Here is a 23,291-nt window from a genome sequence, read left to right on the forward strand (position 1 = left end):
ACCAAATCCAGGTGAAAATTACTGAAAAATCAGGAATGTCTTTGTTTCATTTTATCTTTAAAAAATGAACTCTGTCATTGCAAAGGTCATTTTCTGCAAGTGGGGAAATGCAACCATTATGGCAGCTACAGCTATAGCAGGGGTATAGCGTATTTTATTGTGTGTGCTCAACAGCAACAAATGGAGTAAGAATAGGAATAGTCTCATAAATCTTAACAGGTCTCAGAAGCAAAGCACATTGGCACACATAACGCACATGTAACTCAACAGAGGATTAGAGATAAGTAGAGAAACAGTACACAAATAAATATTCTAAATGTGTAAAAGCTGCTAATTAACTGTTGTAGAAGACAACTACTTTTCCCATTGCACCAATGAAGAACCAATTTATGAACATTTCATTCAAACTGACTCAAATCAAGATTTGTGCAAATCTTCGCATTTAAATTAAACCACGTGCTTAATGCTAAGCAGCACCGAACAACAGAACTGCTTCTTTCTTTTCTGGAGAGGTTAGAGGGAAAACATCGTACACTATCTCCGGGTGGCATTTTCCATCGTTTCATAAATGCGTCTCTCATTCTCTTCTTTTTTCCTACACGCTTACGAAGTGCCAATTTTTGGCTGTGGTAAATGTAGCATAAATTGTGCAAATCACTTGTATGAGCTGGGGAAGTTGAATCCTGCCACGTTCAGAACTCTGTAGATTGATGTGCATGTCAAAAGGTCTTTTGGTCCAACACTTTGCAGGACCAACATTAGCAGGCTGTCTGTACAAGAAAAAAAGAATCTATAATGAAGTTCTGTAAGTCAAATAGCTCATGCAGACAGCCAGTATTATTTAAAATTAAATATCTAATCAGAGCGATTTAACGCTGGCTTTATGGTTGAGTAATACTCTGAGCTCAGTAAAAAAAAAGTTAATAAAAACATGTAAAAAAGGGGAGACCTACAAATTTTATTTGAGACAGGAGACTAGACTTCTCTAAGCCCTGAACATTGATTTATACCTGTACAAGGAATAAAGGTACCAAATCCAAATTCTCCATTCAATTTCCCTGGTGATACCATTTTTCACCTCATTTCAACATCTTACCCAAAAAGACAAGACACAGGACCAGGTGAATCGGGCATGTATCAGACTCTTCCCTCTGGCTGAACTGAGGTCAGAGTATGTGGGAAAAACCTAGACTGAGAGATACACTGGGGAGAAGAGGAGCTCACTATCCTTCTTTCAGTCCTTCAAAAAGAAACCAGCCCGCGGATTGTCCAGCTACAAGCGTTACAAAAGACAGGTCAGGGACTAACCTGGGTGACACGTATACCTCTAGACATAGGCTGTGTCTGCACTACCGAACAGTGTGGACCGATACAAGCAGCTATACAGATGAAAATACTCGGTGCTGAGGACACGATGTCTTCAGCAGACACATTTTGGGGTTTTTCTTTTAACTCGGGATGAGCTCCAGCCTGGTTCCACGGACTGAACGCCAACTTGTGCTGGAGCGCATCTCCTGAATTAGTTTCATCCAGTAAGAACCCAGTTTCCGAGCTGTGAAGCAGGGTAAAAGAAGGGATGAGGGGGTGAAGAGCTTCAAATGTGCTTACCTGATAGACACCAAAATGCTGATGCATGATTACTTCCCAAATGAAGACTACTAAAAGCATTCATAGAAAGTTATTATATGGAAGGGTCATACCTATAATCAGACTTCATTATAAATGGGTTTATAGTAAAATTTCCATCCACCTAGGGTTAAATTAAGCTGCTACCAGGAATTCAACAGCACCTGGATGACAATATAAGAGCACACACAACTCCCATTAACAAGAGAAGGGAACGAACACCCAGTCTAGCTTCCTACTGTAGACAGCTGAACTCCCCCTCCATTTTTAGCTCAAGCTGTGACTGAGCCAGCAGGATTTTTCGTAATTTTTTTGCTGTCGCAGTGAAGGTGACATCTCATCTTGCAGCTGTTCTTACAGTTTTTACCCATGGGAATTCAATACTCAGAAGTTTATCCATGAATAACTCTTTTGTAAACTTTAGTTCTATACAGTGTCAAGCACCCAGAACCAGAACCTTTGCACTGCAAAGCCTGGAGGATCTGATTAACTCAAAATCCAGTTTTGGATCCCTTACACTGAAAAGTAAGTGCCCATACAACTTACTACACTAAAGGAGCCTTAGTAAGGAGAGGCTACAGACCCAGGGCCTTCAGGCAACACTCAGAACAAGAAGAAGGAGACCTGCGCTGAATTTTGTCTTACAGCACCTAACGAAGGAAGCTGTATTTGCTGCTGGTGGGATTATCTGCAGCATTCAAGCTTAGGAGTGACCAAATCCTTTCCTGTGATAGCATTTTTAACATGTTACTATTTCTGACCTAAAGCACACTGAGAAGACTTTTAAGGCAAAAGAAGGCTAATCAGTCAACAAAGGTAATCTTATTTATCCTAGGGAGTGACAAGAGCACCTTAATGCTGAATATATTAGCTTCCCTAATGAGGAAATGGATCATTATCAGTACTCCATTATTATCAAAATGTATATAGCTCTGACATCTTGATTCTAGTTGGTGATTTCTGCTGTGTTCCTAGATTATTAGTTGTGAGCTCTTTCCTGGCTTGAGACATTTTACATTAGACCTGAGACATCAAACACAGTGTACTGGTTTGCTTAAGTCCATCTCTAGTTCTAAGTTCTTTCTGTAAATAGAAAACATTTGGCAAAAAGAGTCTTTCAAGCCATGTCAGGTTTTGACTTCGCTTTTATTTGTGGCACTAACAGACATCGGTATTTTACAATACATAATACATAGTCACATTAAATGCAGATGGCTATATATTCTCGTGCTTTCAACATTACATAGCTATACATTTTAAATTTCAGCTCCAAAAAAAAAGAATCTGCCACCACTCTGGTCTGTGATTATAAAAACGTAAATGTACAAACTTCCTCTTCTTCAGTCTCATTACAATATAGGAAATGTGAAACAGCATTTTCATTTGTCCTTTTTAAGTTAATCAATTTAATGAAATATTTTCAAAATATGTACAACAACAACTACCAAAGTAGTTAACATTTGAAAAAGATGCTGTTATAAATACCTGTGAGACAACATACAACAGCCATACAAATTGGAAACAAAGGGCCAACTTATGCGTGACCTGAACAAGAGATGACAAGTCCTGGTTACTGATACAAACCAGCTTCACTTCATTTTGCAGTGCAGAAATATATTTGAAATCTTGGACCTCTACGCAGTACTCTGAATCTTATTTATAACCTTCACAGTCTGCTGCAAATAGAGATCCTTTAAGGTGTCTCTGTATTTTTAAAATGCCATTAATGTTACTAGGGTTCAGTACATCTCTGCATATTAGCATTCTATACGTCATATCCCATAAGTAACTCTTCAATAGACACTGTCTCACATTCATTATTGATTGCCTGCCTTCTCAGAGCTCCACCAGAGATATAAAGTCCATCTAATTTTAAAAACCAATGACTCCAGCATATGGAATTTAGGTTCTTCCTAATGTACCATAACTTTTTTCTTGTGATTGTTTTTTATGGATCTTTATTCTGGTTTTCACCCTAATCGCTTACAGCCCTTTTCCAAATCAAATAAGAAGCGAGTAAATAGTTTGAAATAGTTACATATTTTTAACAACTTGAAATGAGTATTACTTTTCAGATAGCTAGCAAAGTCTTTTAATTTTGCCCATAAACACAATTAAGTATTAACACAGGACTGCACAGTGTTTATATTCTTATTAACCTGCCAACAAGAATAGTTTATTGGCAACCTTAAATATTCAGAGGCAAAACACAATTCCTTGGCACAGAAGCTTTACAGCAGAGCAACATATTTTCCCCTTAGAACCATTATACAGGAACACACAGAAAATTAACTACAACTTATTTTGGCTCGCAGACAAGAGAATCAACTAAACTTCTTGATGTTTTCTGCCACTTCAGACCTTGAATGATGATTGTGGGTGCATACGGGGTTAGATTTTCCAATTACCTGTTCTTTAGACATGATTCAAACGAGCAGAGGGACCTATAACAAAGAAAAGCACATGATCATTCAAGATATTTTTAAACCTCCACCTGTTGACATTGTTAAGCAAACATTCTCCTGTGGGGCTGTTTTCAAGCCTGGTCTCTTCACCAGCTCCTTGAGACTACTTAAAGCCTACCTGCTTTCTTCTGGCTGTATCAGTCGGTCTACTGAAAGGTGTTATCCTTCCCTAAAAACCCCACACCTCGTACATCCTTAGGTATTACAGTTGCAATTATACGATTACTGGAACATAGGTGATGCATTTTTCTGTGAACTTCCTTCATTTTGTGGAATGAAGAGAAACCCAGGCTGCGAGTATGCGATATCTGACTGTCCAAATCTGTTCAGTATCGGTTAGCTGTCACTGGTCATAAAAATCAATTGATGAGCACTTTGCTTCCTGATTGAATGAAGGAAACTCCCAAAGGCTTTGATTCAGGAAAATACTTAAACAAATGCGTATCTTCCTTCCTAGTCCTCAGGACATCTAAGCATATGCTTTATTTTGAATACATATGCTAGGGTGCTCTTCCAAAATCAAAGTTACTGAGCTTTGATTCTATCAGAGAGATATATGTTAAGGTCACCACAAAAGCTAAACGGGAATAATGTATTTGATCGAGTCTAAATCTCCCATTTTGGCCTTAGTATCCATGGCAGAAGCTTTATTCTTGAGGGAAAAAATAGGTCACAGTATAAATTATTAGCAAGGTGAAGAGTTCAAATTAAATTTTATCTTTCGATTCAAACAGAGTAACAGCATGCAAACAACTGCCTCTCACTGTGCATGGGAACTAGAATCACTTTATAGGCTCATTTGACTACTGGTATATCAAGATTGGCCAACCTTTTAGTGGGGCCTCCTGCCCCATTTCCAGCATACCAAAGCCAACATCAACTGTGGCTTTGAGTTTGTAATCTGTCGTTGCACCCACACACATTGATGATATGAAACAGTATTTCTTCATTCACAATTATGTATCTCTGATTATGTGAGAAGAATAGTCCACTGCTTGACATAAAGGTATGGAACCAGGCCATGCTTCCTGGAAGATACTCAACGTGCCATAATTCAGATCGATGCATTACTTGTTGGCAACCAACTTCAAATTATCCCAGCGTATACCAGGGACTCATTGTAATGGCTGCAGTAATCACCTTGCCTGGCTCCTTTACCAACAGAATGATACACTGCGCGTATCAAGAGTTCATGTGACTAAATGTCAATGCCGAACACTGGCACGAATGCTTGTGGGTACTGTGATGGAGCCAAATTAATTTTCAAAATCGCAGGAAGCAAACAGAAAAGGCTGCTTAGATGCAGCTCCAGTCTTTGTTGGAAAATGTGCAATCTGTAGAATCTCTCTTGCACGTACCATTAAAAAGCAGTCCACAGCAATCAGTTTACCACGAGCAAAAGCCTGTTCTTCAGACATACGACTTGCCTCGTGCAGGCACATTCCCCTGCAACATTTCTACCAAATCCCTGGGTACAACTCTACCTAAAATGAGTAGATGGCATATAAGCAAAGGCAACTTTTACAGCTTCTCTTTGTTGGGTAAGATTTTTAATCCTGCATGGGCTTGTGCTACAACTATACCTACAGCTAGATATCTAACGGTTATTTGCATGCGTAGTTATGTTTATTTCCACAGATAATCATGGTAAATCCCAAGGCAAGTTACACAGACACACATGACGATATACAGAATTTCAGAAATCTAGCTAGGTCGTTTTGCACGTTCTGAGATAGAAAGTTAAAAACTAGACATAAAAGATCTTAAGTATGTGAAATTGTGACAAAAGTCACTCGATACAATTTAAGGAAAACACTCGTTCACTCTTAACACCAGAAGCTCAAACGGTACAGCTCTATGACCTGAGTTTTGCTCACCAGAATTAGCCAAAATTTGGTCTCAGATCAGCTGTTTATTTCCTAGATCAACCGGTTCCCCTTTGCGCAGGAGGCAGACCGCGTGGCCGGGAAGCAGGCTCCTCACCAGCGAGACACATCCATTTCTCAAGACAACGAGCCACCAGTGGCTGGCACTAGGTCAGCCACCCCGGCTGGTGGCTTTACTTGGTGCCGTCTCCCTGACTTGCTGCTAGACTTTGGAGGCGTTAAGCACCCGCCAGCTTCCTCAACAGACCCTTTGGAAAACTGAAGAAAAAGGTTACTTCCTGCACGTTGTCAGGTCTTTTCCAGTTTGGTAAGTTCATCCTTTTCCAGTAACAGGTCTGCGTCTCCGTTCCCTTTGGGTAGGATCTGTGGGGTAACCACTTTCTGGCAGCTCTTTGAACTGAACTGCACTGCGCTGGGGATGAACCATTTTACTGAGCAAGCCCAACTGGGCTTGGCACCCACAAGAATTTTCCTTCGGGAGTCTGTGGACAGCAAGAGTGTGCAATAAAACAGAAGCTGTTTCTTCAAAACAAAGTATGATTTATTTACCAAAGCAGGCACGGTACTCCAAGAAATGGATTAAAGAACAGCCAGGAGACCTATGTGCATACTGTTTTACCTATACTTGGCACTCCCCTCAGCTACCTGTTTTTGCTCTGGTTTGTTTTGGCCGACCCAATTACAGCCTATGTCGTGCAGACCCTGACTCTCAGCAAGGCAAGGTCAGGCTGCAGCAATTTCTCTCCTCCCTTCCTGCCCAGTGGATCTTTTAACCTTAAAGTTCATGACTTTAGCAAACAGCTGTGTAATCAGGGGTGGAGTGGAGGAGTTGCCTTTTCACAGATATTAATAGAGCTCAAATGTTTGTTGGGATGCTCCTTATCTAGGCAATTGGTTGCTTTTTACGTTTGGTTCCCAACAGCCCTGTTTGATCTACTTCCACTGCAAATAACCCCTCATAAATAAGCACAAACTGAGTCATACATAACTAAGCAATGCAGATTCTTCCCAGTTCCCCACAATACTAGCTAAATAAATGACTTCACCATCAGAAGCCCTTGTCGCAGAAAACTTTGAGAAGACAATGGAAGAGAAACAGATGCAATTACTGAACTGAACTACCTACTCTGCTCTCTAGCTGCTGCCACCAAAATCTTCTAGAAAGCAAAGCCAAAACCGGCTCTGTGCTCACCTCTCCAAATCACAACATCATAGATCTTTGACAGAGGAGGCAAAACAAAGAAAAAAGTTTGCTTCAGCCCTGGCACAAAACCACCTGCCAGCCACTGTCTACAAAAAACTCAGTGTTCCTTGGAGACACATTCTTCAGCTGTAAAAGAAAAAAACCCTGATACGCAGCTATCATGTATGCTCTCTCCTCTACAGGTTCAACTTTTGCTGCCACAAGTTGTCCAACTGCAGGGAAGGATCAGAATTCGACTTTCATTTAATGCAGCAAGCTAGAAGAGGTATTAATACGCACTGGATAGAGTCTTTGAGAAACCTGACAACATTTTTACTTTCATCAGTTATCAAGGGCATGAGATCTCAGATGTCAAAGTGATACAATGTCTTTGGCACATACAAGACTTAGCTTGCATATCCAATACCTGCAAGGACAGCACAGTAATAAGAAAATCATATACTCTGTCTTGGACAAAACACTGCTCTCTTTTAGTTTCATAAAGGACCTATATAATGAGAGATGTACTCTTCCGTCATTTCAATGTCAAAACTACCAAAAATTACCCCCTCTTGAAAATGAAAGACAGGCACAGCATTTAGCAGAATGCAGCAGTATATCCCGCTTACTTTCATGGCCTGCACTTGCTGTCCAACTGTTTTGAAATAAATCCCCAAGGATATGATAAAGACTTGTTTTAATGAGTAGAGCTACGGGTCCCCTCGGAGACTTCTGCAAGAGTAATGTAGTTGGAAGAAAAAGGAATTTGGAAAGATCTAGAAAACAACTGCATGAAGTATTCTTGAACGTCCAAATCCTGTTTTTTTTCTGTAAATTGGCGAAGTGGGGAAATAACGGCCTGATCTGGAGTGTTATTTCTTTATAGAATCACAGAGTCTCTCAAGTTGGAGGGGACCCATAAGGATCATCGAGTCCAACTCCCTGCTCCTTGCAGGACTACCTAAAACTAAACCATAGGACTAAGAGCGTCGTCCACATGCTCACTGAACTCTGACAGGCTTGGTGCCTTGTCTACTTCCCAGGGGAGACTGTTCCAGTGACCAACCACCCTCTCAGTGAAGAACCTTTTCCTAACATCCCATCTGAACTTCCCCTGACACAGTTTCATTCCGTTTCCTTGTGTCCTGTCGCTGGTGACCAGCGACAGGAGATCAGCATCTCCCCCTGCGCTGCCCCCCTTGAGGAAGGTGTGGACTGGGATGAGGTCACCCCGCAGCCTTCTCTTCTCCAAGCTGAACAAACCAAGTCACCTCAGCCACTCCTCATAATAGTATGTATAATACATATGTAATTTTTCACATGCAAAATAACTGCACATCCAGATTTCTGTTTGCATGCTGGTGTAAAGTTCACTGAAACACTGATTTGTTTGTGCCATTTGTAAGATTCTGTGGAATTTCTGGTTTATCAGAAACAAGATTTTTTTGGCTATTTTTTAATGTTAAAATTGGATTGTATTTTTTGAAGTATTTTAAAGGGGACAAGTAAGCAAGGTTAAAGCCTATTTACACATTTATGGTTGGCATCGGCTAAATCACGTGTTGGGAAAACTACATCTGCTTTTGTACATTCCCTAAAGTCCTTGGATCAAAGTCTGTTCTTGGATACTGCAGTGTGATATTGGGATGACTCCACTAAGGCCAATTGATCTGCTTCTCTTTACCAAGAAATGCAGTATAACTCGAGGTTAGGAAGAATAATTTTTGATCAAAGAGATAAGTGAAGTTACTCCAAAAATCACACCCGGGCAACTGAGCGTTTAGCCATCTGGGAGCTGACTGACCCACAGCTGGCCACAGAAGTGAAACACACATCATCCAGTTAATAAAGTTCAGGTAGACATTAAAATGATCCCACAGTTTTACTGACAGCTCTCAGCACGTGCGACCAAGGTGTAAGTGTTGGGAATCAAGGTCTAGGACACACTACTGAAATTAGGAGAGAATACTTATTTCTAAATTTGCTTCAGGGTCTCCTATCTGATCTTTCTTAGGTTCACCCTGTCTAAAGGACATTCAGTGTTATCTCAGATTCACAAGAATGAAAGGGGCATGAAAATGCTTTCTGAAATGATATTCATGCTCTTGATGTTCTCTTTAAAAAAAAGTATTGACTATTCATACACTGCATATATGCACAGGTGTGTTTTAGTCTTAATAATATGTTTTGATAGCTGTTCAAAGGTTTGAAATACGTTCTGATCTTTGATTCACTTAGAGAAAAGAGTGCATGTACCTTCTTCTGATGGAAGAAAGAAATGTGTGGCTAGAGCAGCTTATAAATGGCTCTCAAAACCCAGCAAGCATAGGTTGTTTCATCCACGATAAAATATAAAAGTACACTTACCTTTTTCAACTTTGCTGCTCCGGCACCAGAGCGAATGGCCTCCAATAGGGCTTGCCTTGCCTCCCCAGGGTTACCTGTAGCCGTGGCAGAGAATTTTGGAGCTGCTGCTGCCAGCTGAGTGGGAGGTGGTGGTGGCGGCTGGGCAGGGGCGGGTGGGATACAAAGCCGCTCTTCCTGAGGGTCTGCTGCCTTCTGCAAGGACAGCTCTGTGTTCCTAAAACTCTGCAGCTCTTCGGAGGCCACGGAGGAGATCTGCTCATGATGCAGTTGAAAGAAGGTGATTAATATCAAGCATGACTAAACTGTAATTATTTGACATTTGATGCACTTTCAGTACCCCGATTTCACTTTGCTTGAATGATGTAAAACACATAGAACTTTTGTTTGCTCATGGGGTTGAACATCTGTTACTACTCACTCACATCACTCAGCTGGGCTGATTACCAGAATAAAGGATTTGGCATTGACTCTGTCTCAGAAACGAAATCTTTATTTACTGCAAGCTCCAGCATCCTGTAACTCTTCTTGGCACATAAGGTAAGAGAAAGAGTTGGACTTGATATTCATTTGGAAATGACCACAAGGGTTTTGGAATCAGGAAGATATATTAAGGCTGCAGTAGCCACCCAGGAATCTCGTTACTTTTTGCAGTCTGGGCTGCACAGAAATAATCTCAGATGACAGGCAGGCTCTTCTAGATCTGAGCTCTCAGACATGGCTTCATTGAAAAAAAAGTCATTAAACCTCAAGTTTTCAGCCATACTAAAATAAAATAAAATAAAATAGGACCAGAGAGAACTATGTGAAAGCACTGAGAACAAAATCAATTGATTGCTCTTCCAAGCGTGTTTCTGTGAAATTTCTGCAACCAAAATTTCTGCACGAATTACCAGCTTGGAAACTCATCCTACTTTAAATGAATGCAGGGAGAGGAGGCAACCTTTCAGACTAAGCCAGCTTTTCTGTCAACTGTCTCAACAAGTATTTTTGCTGTTAACAACATCACTAGTAATAATCATGATAAATTGTTAGCAATTACGATGATTTAGCGATTATTAGGAAATTCAGTATCATGTGCCAAATGGGAGGTTTTCAAGCAGAGGCATTAGCATTCCTTTCTGAGAGAAACTGAGGCACAAAACGTCTCTAGTGAAAAATGAAAGGATTCATCTCCCATCAAATAATCCACATTCAGAGAGCTCCTGTATTCTACTCCTTCACTGTACACAAACACAAACATATATGGGAATAATGCCATGTCAGATAAAACACGAACACTTGAGGTAACAGGAAAGGGACAGCCCTTTCATCACAGCACATCTGTATCTCACCCTGTACACATACAAACAAGGTGCTTTAACTAGCACAGGTGACATGGTATGAAAAAGCAGCATATGGTTTCTAGGCAACTTCCTTCAAAATGATGGCAAAAGCTTCTCTGCTGCGGGAAAGTAATCCAAAAAGTCTCTGTGATAATACACCACCACTTCATTGTCAGAGCCTCTTTTACACAAATTTACATTTATTCCCAAGGAATGCAGAATGCAGTCAAGCATGTGTGAAGATGGCTGCTGCCTAGCGCAGCCTGCTCTCAAGCTCAGAGGAAGCTGTACCCTACTTGCAGCAAGGGCAGTAAGATATTTGAAGGACAAAGTAATTCCCTAACACAGACAAGAGATTCTTTCTATCTAATGCCAGCTATCTGGGTATGTGCTAATGGCCTGAGTCACTGCACGAGGGAAATGGGAACCTACTTGCCAAATACACATCCTTGGCTGGATTAGTGAACTGAGTGAAAACTAAGGCTAGAACAATGCAGGTTTTGGCTATTAGGAATAAGAGATGCTTTAAAGATTAGGTAAATCTTTCAGACTGAAGGAATCATCCTGCTGTGGTGAAAGCTGATGTTCCCTCAACACCAGTTACTTGCATACAACTTACACGCACCAGCTCATGTTAACAGATAAACAGCATGCACGAAGAAGCCCTAGTGTGTTTTCAGGTAACTGGGATTTAATGCATATGGTAGGTAATGCAAATATATTAATCTAACTGCATGCTCCTTTAGGAGTGCTAAATGTGAAAATGAAGAAGATGATGAAAATCTGATGTCTTCTATATACACTCCCTGTAATTTGTTTGGATTTCTACATGCTACTTTCTCAGCTAAAAGCACACCGTTTGAAAGTGTTAAGTTTTACAGCAGAGGACAGGATCGGACCCGCTATCTATCTGCGTAAGTCAGGTCAGGTCTTGTGTCACACTATTCCCCCCTTAACTTTTCTCTTTGCGGCACAACATTTAGTTTGTGGCATATCTGGGTTTATTCAAAACACCCAGTAGGAACAGCCTGCACTTAAAAAGATGGCTTACCGTCTTGATTTCTTACCTTTTTCAGCTTTGAGGTGCCACTGTGGCCTCTAATTGCTGCTAGCAGGGCTGAGCGCTGATTCTCTGGCTCAACATATGAGGGTTTCCTCTGGCTGCCATTTAGTGCACTGTCTGAAACCTAGAACATGAAAAGAATAAATTGTCATTACATATTTACTTAGAGATAGTTTGGAAACACTCTTAAAAGTATTTTTGGCACTTGTACCAGAATGCAAGCTATGGAGACTAATCAGTCTGTCTTCTTTTGGGCCTGCTTTTACAACCCTTACTCACACTGAACGGTGAGGATACGTCTAGATAGTAATGCTGTGCTCACAGATGCAGTCTCGTATCCTCTGAGCATGAAGTCAGTGGCAAACTAGTATCACCTAGTAATATAAAAAGCAGTTTTCTTTCGTTGCAGGTATTTACACGTTTTCTCCACCCTGTGCGTTTCTGTTTTTACATAACACACTGAAATGCAGGTTCGGCTCTTAGGCTAACCTTAATTACCCCTCTTTTATGCTGTGTCTCTGTACCCTCTGCCTCTTCTAGCTAGTGCAGCAGCCATGGTGTTGCGTAATACACAGGACGTGCAGGATAAGCAGTGGGTTGTTCTGTATTTTGCCATTATAAATTTTTCAAATGCCTTGTGTACTCCAGCTCACCAGCAACTGTACCAGTTAGAATACCTCTGGTGTCTTGACAGTGTGAATACAGGGCTCTGCAGTCTGAACAGGCTAAAAAAAGTCTCCACTTTACCTTTCTGAGTTTCTCCTTTCCCCCTCCTGTTTGAATGGCTTCCATTAGGGCACTGTGAAGCGACGTGTCCTTTGGAATTGGTTTCTGGATGACAGGTTTGAACTTCTTCTTTGGTCCGAAGATATTGGTCTGCACATTAACATCCAGTTCACTGGTAGCATTAGTATCTGAATCATCAGGTTTCTCCTCCTGTTCTGACTGTGCATTTGCTGCTGCACCATTTAGCTCGGGTGAAGCTTTAAGTGAACTAACTTGTACACCGTTAGCAGGAGGCCATTTAGTGACTCGCAACGATGAGCCGAAAGAGGACGGGACTCCTTGGAGGTCAGGAGACTTGAGAGATGAGGCCGAATTAGCATGGGTCAAAGTCTCACATTTCTGGTCAAACAACACACACGTGCTTTTCTCTGCTATACTTTGTTTGCTGTTTAAACCATGATCATCTTCTGCACTGTTGTTATCCTTTGAAGAGGATTTAGTAAGTGGGACACTGGCATTCTTTTTATAGAAGCTCAGAGGAGTTGCTTGATTTGGTGCCCTGATGTTAACTACTTTGTTTTCCACGCCAGAATTATCACCAGGTGTAAACCTGTGGGATGCTTTTTGACTGCAAGTAAAAATACTTGAAAGCGTTTCTCTGGTTTCTGCAGATTCTGTTTCCACAGGGCTATATTTGGCCACAATAATGCATCTTTTTGGTGAAACTTCTGCTTCAGTTTTAACCTCTCCTGCCCCTTGCTTATTTTCATCTTTCTCATGATATTCTGTAGACTCAGAATTAAAGGTAATGGCATTGATGTGCCTTGCAATGGCAGAGGCAACGTACTGACTTGAAGTTCTCCTATGTGGCTTTACAAATGGAAGCTCCAGCTTGTCCTTATTAATGGCCGGGGCCACTAATGATGTTACCTGAGAATGCATAACTGGAACAGGAGGTTTGGTCCTTTCGTTCTCAGGCTGTCTTTCAGCTACCTGGGTAGTAACAGTTTGTGGTGCTACAGGCTTTGGAGCTGCAAGACAGACAGGTTTGTGTTCAAGTTTTATAGTAAAGGGCTTAGAGTTTGTGGTGACTCCTGACTTTTTAGGAAGATACTCAGCAGAGTCATCGCTTTGCTTTTCCATAGAATTTGACCTCCAGAATGCCTTCACTTTCCCAAGATGAATTTCCTCACTTTCATCAGTAGAGGTACCTGGTATGTGCTTACTGACACCAGTGTTTGGGCCTATAAGGTTGCCTAGTTCATCTATCTTAATGGCACCAGTGGAGAGTGAAACTCCTCTATCAAAATGTTTTACTTCAGGTTTGGGAGGGACAACTTTAAAGGTTGTCAAACCCATTTTAGGTTCGTAGTTTGTTCCTGAATTCTGGGCACGATGACACCATGTGGGTGTTGATGGGATTTCTTCTACTTCAATTTTTTTTGCTGGTGGCCATTTGATTTCTAATTCTGATTTACTTTTTTTCAGAGATCTTTCCCTGTTACTACATTCGTTAAACGGATTTATCTTCTCTTTCGCTGTACTGATTTCAGCTGTGACCTTGGAGTGAGACAGAGTCAGCTTAGATTTACATTCCTCAGACTTCGCAACATGTTTTGGGGGGGGTTCCAGTCTTAAGTTCTTTTCATTTCTCTTTTCGAAGGAGGATGTGAGAGATTCAAACATATCTCTCCTCTGTTCCACAGGCAAGTGACTGAATTCATTTTCAGATGGTTGCTGATGTATTAGGTCCTTGGATATGCATACAGCTCCACTATCTGTGTGTCCCTTATCAAAGGAACCTGCGTTGTTGTTTTTATTTTTAAAGTTTCCTGTACTAACAGAGTCAGCTGAGATATTTGTCTCTGTCTCTTGATCTCCAGCTGAGTTAGAGGTGCTAACTTCTGGAGCATCATCTATGACTGTTACTGGAACAGAAATGGTAAGATCTTGGGCAGCCTCAACTTTTCTTATATGTGGGCTCAACGCTTCATTGATGTACTCGGAGTCAGAGTTACTTATACCATCCAGTGCTGCAAAATACACATACAATATTACATACAGGCAGTATTTAGGCAGTATGACTTTAAATTATACAAACAGCCAGTACAAACTTAAGCGGATCAGATATTTTAGTTACACTAAAACTAACAGGAATATATTTATGCCTGTATTACAAAAAAGGAGAGATCTGGGTCCTTTTTATTGTCTGGTTGCTGATTAGGATCAGCCAAATATTCCTGCAGTCCTCCTGCTTCAGTCAGTGGGAAACATACAAATGCAGCTGAAAGCAGAATTTAATCTATTGTTCATACCTTATCTTTGACTAACTTCTCTCAGTGATAAACATTTCACCACATGACTCCAAAGGAGAAACATTTCTGAGAAGCAGCGAGCAACTCCAAATTATGTTTCCCAGACCTAGTTAGTAATAACAGCCCAGCTGAAGGATTTCCTTGAGCAAGCAAACAAAGAAACAGTACTTGTATTTTTTCTCCATTCTTCTCACCCTTCATTACCAGTGACTCCAGAAGCCTCACTGTGCAAGAAGCTTAACTCTGCTCTCAAATTTGCTGGTATATATCAAGGGTTACAACACAGAAGCTAAGAAATTGCAGTGTTAGAGAACTCACAGAAATTAAATCAGAATCAAGTCCACTGCGGAAGTACTGAAATAAAGATGGGAAGTTTTAAAAAAGCATTCAACATCATTGGTGACAAACCATTAATAGAGAAATATTTTTATTCACAGTAGGAAAAAGAGGAGCACAATATGACATTTTATCTCTTCCCACTGTTTCTTTTCATGTTTTTTGATTTTTAACTTTAAAATATGGCTGCTAACGCAGAGAAGGCATTGGCTACAAAAATGTCCCCCCCTTCTCCACTTCATTGTGATAAAATACAAAATAGAGGCATTGTTCATTAAACACAGAGCTAAATTCACAACTGAAGTCAGTGAAATTACACCAAATTTGGGCCATAAAATGTGACCATAAACTGCTGTTCATCTTTTTTTGGTAGCAGACACCGAAATACAATGACAATCGGATAAGCAGCTTGAAAAACATTCAGCATGAGCCTATAAAGAGCAGCTGCCCCAGAAGAAAACGGAGAGCAGCCACTTTGCGCGGACCACATTCTGCCTCAGACCTGCGAGTTGTTCCCAGTGACCTTAGTGAGAAATGTGCAGATGTCTCAGAGCACCTCCTGGGTCTGCCTCTCCCTTCTGTACTTCAGAGGTAACACACTTCCCTACCTTCTAAATCTTCATCCAGGCCAGCCAAAGTCTGCTGGAGTTGTGCAGCAACGAACAGATCCTCATTCTCATGCTTGGCCAAAGCCGTTTCTTCATCTCTCCTGCTAAATGAAAGAGGAGAAAAAGGCTGGGTCTCCCCCTTTTTTCACTTTGCACTGTTGCTCTGCTATCCACTATCATTTCAGCCCCTTTGGTTCCACCGGGGTTCTGAAACTTACTCCCCAAAGTATGAAAAATAAGCAGCCTTAGAGACGCACCCCACCGCACTGACACAGCCACATCTAGGAAGGATCTCTGTGGTGCCTGAGCGTACTCAGCCTGCTGGCGATCAAAAGATTAGGGTTAATAAAGCCTGTCGCAAAGAAATGGTCTGGCTTCGCTGTGAAGTACGCAATTCAGCCGGGCTGCAGAAAAGCAGCATATGCCATGGCAAAGGTTTTGCATATCCATACAATTTTAAAGCAGACCACTAGCCATCCCGTGCACCCACTGTGCCAATATATCTGCACCTTAATTAAATAAAAATTGCATGGTAATGAAAAATAAATACAGCTAAGTACTGTTAGACAATCACTCTGCATCCTGAAGGGAGGGAGGGGAGGAGGAAGGGGAAACTAATCCCTTGAGAGCTGTTTCTAATGAAACATATCAAGGGGCCTGATTTTGCCAGAAAATAACTCCATGGTTTTTGATGAAGTTGTACAATGACCTAAAAGAAACCTGAAGTCAGGATGAGTGCCAAGTGTTGTCTTGGCTTATTAAAAGAAAAAAAGAAAAAGAAGATGAAACTAAGAAAAATCCTAACAAAAAATAACTAAAATTAAAAAAATATGTATGGCAACCTGTTACACAGACCTTCTATTTCTTAGGAAGAAAAATCTTGACCAGCAGAGCTTTTCTATCTAAATCATTGAAGTTAGGATTTCACACTGGGCAATTCATTTTTTCTAGCTACCTCTTCCTCACCTGCATTTAAGACATTGTTGTCTGTGACACTATATCTAAATTTTGCCCTTGTGATTAGCCTATTGAAAAAATAATTTTCCATTCTAGCCACACTTAAACTAACTCTGGTCAGGCGAAGCAGATTTGCCCTTTTCAAGATCAAACTCTTAGCAGCACAGATACAGTAACAGATGACATTTTTTGGTAGTTCACCAAACACTACCTGAAAAATGCCATTTTTCTGCTGCCCTTTAAGATAATAACCTGAGTAAAAATTCAGGGATGTTTCCTGACATTGGTGTAAATTATGTCTAATGATGTAGCTTCCTTTTTTGCGATTTTATTGTTTGATTTTTCTTTGTTCATACATGGAGCAACTGAAAGCACATGTTGAAGCATTGGGTATTTTATTTTATATTACTTCATTATTTACTTATTTATCTAGCATTCACCTCTTCTTTCTTTTTGACTTTTGCAGTAGTCCTGGAGCCCAATTCTTCTACTTGCACCTAAACTGCATTGCACTTAAAAAGCTGACTTCATGTATGTGGGATCAATGAAAGAAGCAAAATACACCTGCAAGGAAACCTTCCAAAGCTTTTTTCACGTACACATCCTTGTGTATCTGAACATACAGACGGGATGAATTCAAGATGGCAAGGCTACATGTGTGCCTAAGTGGTTTCCTAAACTGGAATCTAAGACAGAAATCTGTATTGGTTGTTTAAGTACAGAGGAAGAGATACAGTGCTCCGCAACTGGAATACAATTTCTTCCAACATTTGCCATTGACCTGAGCTTTGACAGGCCCTGAACATCCCCAGAAGCCAATGTGAACTGATGATACTCAGGCTCAGCACCCACACTGCAAGACTCATGGTAAACTGAGTTTTCCCCCTGATGGATTAAGAGAAAGATGGCACAAATCAGTCAAGGTCTCCAGTGGAGGCAACTGGCGCTGTAAGACTGCACTCCTACTGTACCCTGAAGCATACATGCACACAAATCAATGAGATTACTCATCTGAGCCATCTGACAAAAAGATTTAAACTTGCTGCAGCATTTGGATTGGGAAAGAAGACTGGCAAACAAAATTCTCAACTTGAAGGTGGCAGAAAGAATGAACTGACTGAATTTCATATTGGTTCTGCAGTGGAAAGTTTTATAAAATTAGTAAATACTTGCTCTCTTCTGCGTGCATTTTAAAACAATTTACTGGCGAACTCAGAGAGAGCATTTTTGATGGGAGAATGATTCAAACGGTGCACCAGCTAAGCAACAAGTCTATCCAGCATGGAAGGCAAATATTGTTTTCTTCTCTACAAAGCTGGTCTTGCGGGGTAGCTGTACATAGGTAGAAGCAAATTAGTGACAAATGTTGAGACTCTTTCTCTAAGCTACTGTGAAGAAGTTGTTTCTTAAACCTTGGAAGAAAAATGTGTAAACCTGTATCTATCAGAGAACAAGACCTAATTTCATGAAGGCCATGCCAGCTCACCACCTCTTTGGTATCTGATCGTCTCTTTCTATTACCTGACTGTTCTACAATACAGCCAAAATCTGGGACTGGAACAGGGATTCCTGGGCTCCAAACATGCAGTGTAGGTCCACTGCACTGACCAGCTCTTTTCTCATGTCCATCAATGGGAATCTTTCAGTGACTCCTTTTAGCAAAATTATCTTCTCCTTGATGGGCACAACAATCAGCAGAGGTCTCCTTCCTTATCCTCTGTGCACATATGCAGTGACTACACACAATTTGCCTCTCAGTCTCTGCTTCGATCTCCTTATCTAGACGACTGGGATAACAACATCCAATTCACAGAATTTTTCTGAAGGAATGAGAACAGTGCAGTGAAAATGAAAAGATTCTTATTTGCTCTTACAGAGGGAGCTTCAGAAAAAGCAGATCTTTTCTTTTGCATTTCCAAATTCCTAAAAGAGCCATTGTTCAACTCATCTCCAAACTCACCTACAAAGCAAGCCAGAAGGTATAGATTAATCACAGGGCTTTACTTAAAATTCTTAGCATCGGGAATTTAAAATGTGATACGTGTTTTGTGAGGTGAAGGTCTGGCAGTTTCCAGTAGCTCACATGATTTATAAATATGCCTAAGGAGACTCTTTCTCACAACAGTATTTGGGAAAGGAAAGCAAAAGGCCTCTAAATTTTTTTTTCATAGCCTCCTTCCCTTCGAACCCTATACACTTTTCTTTTGTTGACAGCTCTGTTTTGGCCAGAATCCAAGAAAAATATGACTTATTCCAATACCACGTTTTACATTCTGAGTAAACATTACCAGTGGTATTTTCTCACACACATTTTTTGACTTAGGGAAGAACTTGATAACCTCTACACTGCCTTTCTGGTAAAACGTGGGGCGCTAAAAATACAGCACTTGTGAGCATTTAGCCCAAGCTCGAAATGTCAAATGTGTGCGGTTCCTGGAAGCCTGTGCACTTAGGTAGATTAGCAGAGATTTGTGTAAGAGCACAGAACGGAGCCAAGTGACTACTAAACTACAGCCTGTAGTGTTCCACTGAGCTCAGGCTACAATGCATTACTCCTCGGCGGTCGTTTGCGCAGTTGGAGACAAAATTAAACTTACAGCAGCATTTCATCAAATTAGCGCCATGGGAGATGGACATTTATAAGAAAGTTTACTTTCTAAGAGAGAAAATTCTCTGATAAACCTAGCTGGAAATGCTGCATTAAAAAGAAACCCAAACCAGTGGTAAGACAGTGGATTTGCAATGGCAGAAGCTGCCATTTTGTTATAGTTAGAGCCGCTTTACCTGGGGGTCTGCAAATGATAAAACTGACCCGAGTCCCTTTGAGCACTTCTCAGGAGTTCTGGTGAGCCTCATGTATGGTACCAGAGGTAGAGACCACAATTCCCACCGTAACTGTTTAAATACAACGCAGACCTACATAAACTGCAGAGAAGGCACTGAGGTAGAGATCCAGTTATCCCAACTCCGCACTTGGTGCCATCTGCAATACCGTAGGATATTCAAGACATCTGTCTGGGGCTGGCAGACATAATATGGAAGACAGGGAGACCCACGTCCTGCTGGAGTGGCAGCAGGCAAGAAGAAACGGCAGCAGACATCTCTCAGGTTAATTGACTATGACCTGAAAGTCTCACTCATTTTGCACTACGTTTGCTATATCAAAAGACTTGAGAATGTGGCTCCTGCGAATTTGTTACCAGCTGGGGAGGGAAGACAGAGCCATTGCAAATAACAGAGAGTCAAATCCAGAGAGGCACACCGCGCAGCACCACGCGCAGGGACGCAGCCGCTACTCTGAGGCAGTCCAAGGGCCATCAAGAGCGTTCAGCTTCTCACGTGTCTTAGGCAGCTAACAGGGACCGACCCGCACGGAAAGCTGATATGGTGACTCCAGACTGGGCTTTGGAGCATGCGGGCTCCTTTCCCAGCTCTGACAGTCTTCTCAGTTTGATACTGGGGAATTACGTTAACCTGTCTGTATGTATCCAAATTTGTCCTCTTCAGAATAAATCCACACTGTTCTCCTCTGGAAAGAGAAATGCTTCTACCTGGAGTATATCAAGGGGGTTGTTAAAGAAGAGACCGACGCTGAACGATTTTAAGTTGTAGAAAGTATGGCTGAAGCTTTTTGAATACACCTCTCTATTCAACCAGGCCAGAAAGGCGGCATTAAGTAAACTCAAGGTGTTTATAAATTTGTTTTGTGAGTGATGCAGCAAGTACTCTTCAAAAGTGGAGGTAACTATTTTCCAGATTAATGAAGAGTTTCCAAAACCTTAGGAGCCATTTTTCCATTCTTTGCATTTCTTAGGCTAGATGACTTTCTCCTATTGCCTTCCAAGGAAGGAATATAACACGAGCAGGAGAGCAGCTAGTGTAAGTTGTGGACTTTCTGGTCACCTAAGCTATGACCTGACCAGTGATATTTTCCATTTCTGCTGCCTACTGTGAACATGAGCATACAGTTTTAATGTTCGAATGACTAAAGCCTGTTAAATGCAAAATTCGTAGACTGAGCCACCAACTTAGGACTGGTTAGATAGCAAAGTCATCACTTGTCTTTGATGCCAGATTTCTGGAAGTGGGACGCAACCAGGAGAAGGAAAAAGCACAGGGTCATGTTCTGTCGAACACCAGATAACCTGCTTTTTATGTTCTTCAATGAGCAATAAAAAAAAGCCGTACATACTTTTTGAGCGCAAGGTACAGGTATCATTTCCATTCCAAGTATTTTAGTCTGTGTTCTGTTTCTAGTCTTATAGGACTGCATCAAACTTACAAAGGTCTTTAGACAGCATTTATATCTGTGCTGAATAAAGATAATCAGAAACTGAATTAAAACTATTTTCCAATCCTAGAACACACAGGTCCAGTAGCGCCTTCAGATGTAACACCACCCAATTAAAAATAAGAACTTGCAAATATAGATGAGGAGGAAAATGAAGTAATTTTTCAGCAGCAGCTGGGTTTATGGCCCTTTTGCAGTCCTCCTCCATGGTTACCGATCAAAAATCTGAACAGAAAGCAAATGAAAATGCTTTTGCTTAGTATCATTTTGTGTTTTAATGCTAGAAATCTCTAAGCTTGTTACGTACCAGGGTGGTTTAAGCTTCCAGAGTCCCCCGACATATGTCACTTCCAAGGTCCTGCTGCATAAGCAGCAGCTTGCAGTTGCTATACAGCTGGAAGCGTGCCCCCGCTCCCCCTCCTCGCACGGGCCTCTGGCAACAGCTTCTCCACTGGAAAGCCCGCAGGCAGACAGCGTTGCCAGAAACAGTCGGGAAAGTGGACTTGCACGATTTAAATCTTAATACAGCCACATCACCTGTGCAATGTAACATTGCGAGCTAAAAGATGGCACAGTGAGGTTAAATGACTTCTCCTGGTTCACACAGAAAAATAAGAAACGGAGCAAGGACCAGAGGCTTTCTCTCCTGGAAGCCTGCACTACACCTTTAGCAACCCAAGCTGCTTCCTAACATGTAAAATATTCTACAGCTCCAAAGTATATGGCATTTTTCCAGTGGATGAGTTTAACAGAAAGGCTAATCTGGATTCTTGCTCTGTAACGACTGTGAATATCTATTACTTAACCATCATATCATTCCCTCCGTGCAGATCTTGCCAGCAAAAAAGCGCATGAGAGTATCCAAATTTAAAGAGTTTTCTGGAACGAGGGGAAAGGGAAAGCCAGAGATAAGGAAGGAAATTAGCAAAACTATGTAAGAAGCAGAGACTTGCAAATCTGTCAGACATCTGGGTCTTAATTAAGTAATTTTTCATCCCTGAAGTTCTCCCTGTTGCTTTAACCGTTTCTCTACCTTATTCCCCCGTAAGACTACATTTCTGCTTTCAGAAAAGTAAAACACGTGCCTACCCAGCTAAAATAAAACCTATCCTATAGAGAAATAACAGAATAAAACTTTCCCATATTTCTCAGAGATGGTTACAAGTGACATGTAATTATATGGAACGTGTTTGTGCACAGAGGTATATATAATACATACACATACACTGCTATTTTTCATTACAGTTTTTCCTTTCTGCCTACCTTCTGCTACTCACTATTATATTTTTTCTTCCTCCGACCAGCTTAATCACTGAATTCTCTCCAGCTACTGACTTCTCTTTCCCTCCTGTCCTTCCCAAGTGGAATACAAAACCTTGTAACATTTGAATTTGAATGGACTGAAAATTAAGCAGAACAAGTTCACCCACCCCTATCCTTTCAAGCTTTTGTTTTAAACTAACTCATGAAAACCCTGACAGTTTTGTAGCAAACAGCAAGTATGTCTCAGGTTGGTAACGAAGAGGACTCTTCTCCTCCCAGTAGCTTCAACTACCCCAGCCAGAGCCAAAGGTAACAAATTCTTCCAAGAGAAAGGGAGGAAATGGGATTATCCCTGTCCAGACCCACAGCACGACCCGATCTCAGGAGGGTTCCCCCGCCCCCACCCTATGCCCTCCACTAGCTGTACGTGAAAAAATATTTTTCTCTCATGGCTACTGAAACAGAAACTCAAGGGAGGGGAAAATCCCTTTCAGACCTTCGGAAGGTATTTTATCTTTTTGTCCTAAACAAGTCTGTATTTATTTAGCTTTATAACTGCCAAGTTCCCTTTACATTTTAAAAGACTTTTATTTGTTAAATACTTTAATACATTCAAAACCTTTTCAAAATTAAAAAAAAGTTTCGTATTTTAAAGTGTTTTTCCTGCTCAGAGAGGCTGGTGGAACCACTCACTCTTAAGATCCCTTTTAAAACCTTGATTTCAATTGCTTATAACTTTTGAGAAATTAAACATCTTTGCCAGGTGGCAGTCCAAATTCGACAATTTATATCATGCCCACGATCATTCTATTATTTTATTTCCGCCAAAATGGTTAAACGTCTTCCAAGAACAGAGTTTGGAGGAAAAGGAGAGCTGCATTCT

At 41.0% G+C, this 23,291-nt stretch overlaps 1 protein-coding gene across 9 annotated transcripts in view; it reads right to left on the reverse strand.

Moving 5' to 3' along the window:
* Nucleotides 1-2,753: 2,753 nt before the first annotated feature.
* COBL (cordon-bleu WH2 repeat protein) overlaps nt 2,754-23,291 on the reverse strand; it is a 210,634-nt gene continuing 190,096 nt past the window's right edge. For 8 of the 9 annotated variants that reach the window (XM_069778682.1, XM_069778684.1, XM_069778683.1 and 5 more), the window contains 5 exons: nt 15,898-16,001; nt 12,660-14,671; nt 11,917-12,036; nt 9,528-9,779; nt 2,754-4,070 (listed from right to left, as the gene is read on the reverse strand). In XM_069778682.1, coding sequence (XP_069634783.1) covers nt 4,053-4,070; nt 9,528-9,779; nt 11,917-12,036; nt 12,660-14,671; nt 15,898-16,001 — 2,506 coding nt within the window. In that variant the 3' untranslated portion in view covers nt 2,754-4,052. The remainder of the gene's footprint in view (nt 4,071-9,527; nt 9,780-11,916; nt 12,037-12,659; nt 14,672-15,897; nt 16,002-23,291) is intronic. The other variant, XM_069778680.1, reaches the window with a different exon arrangement.

This window comes from Haliaeetus albicilla, chromosome 3 (assembly GCF_947461875.1).
Source record: "Haliaeetus albicilla chromosome 3, bHalAlb1.1, whole genome shotgun sequence".
NCBI classification, from domain to species: Eukaryota; Metazoa; Chordata; class Aves; order Accipitriformes; family Accipitridae; genus Haliaeetus; species Haliaeetus albicilla.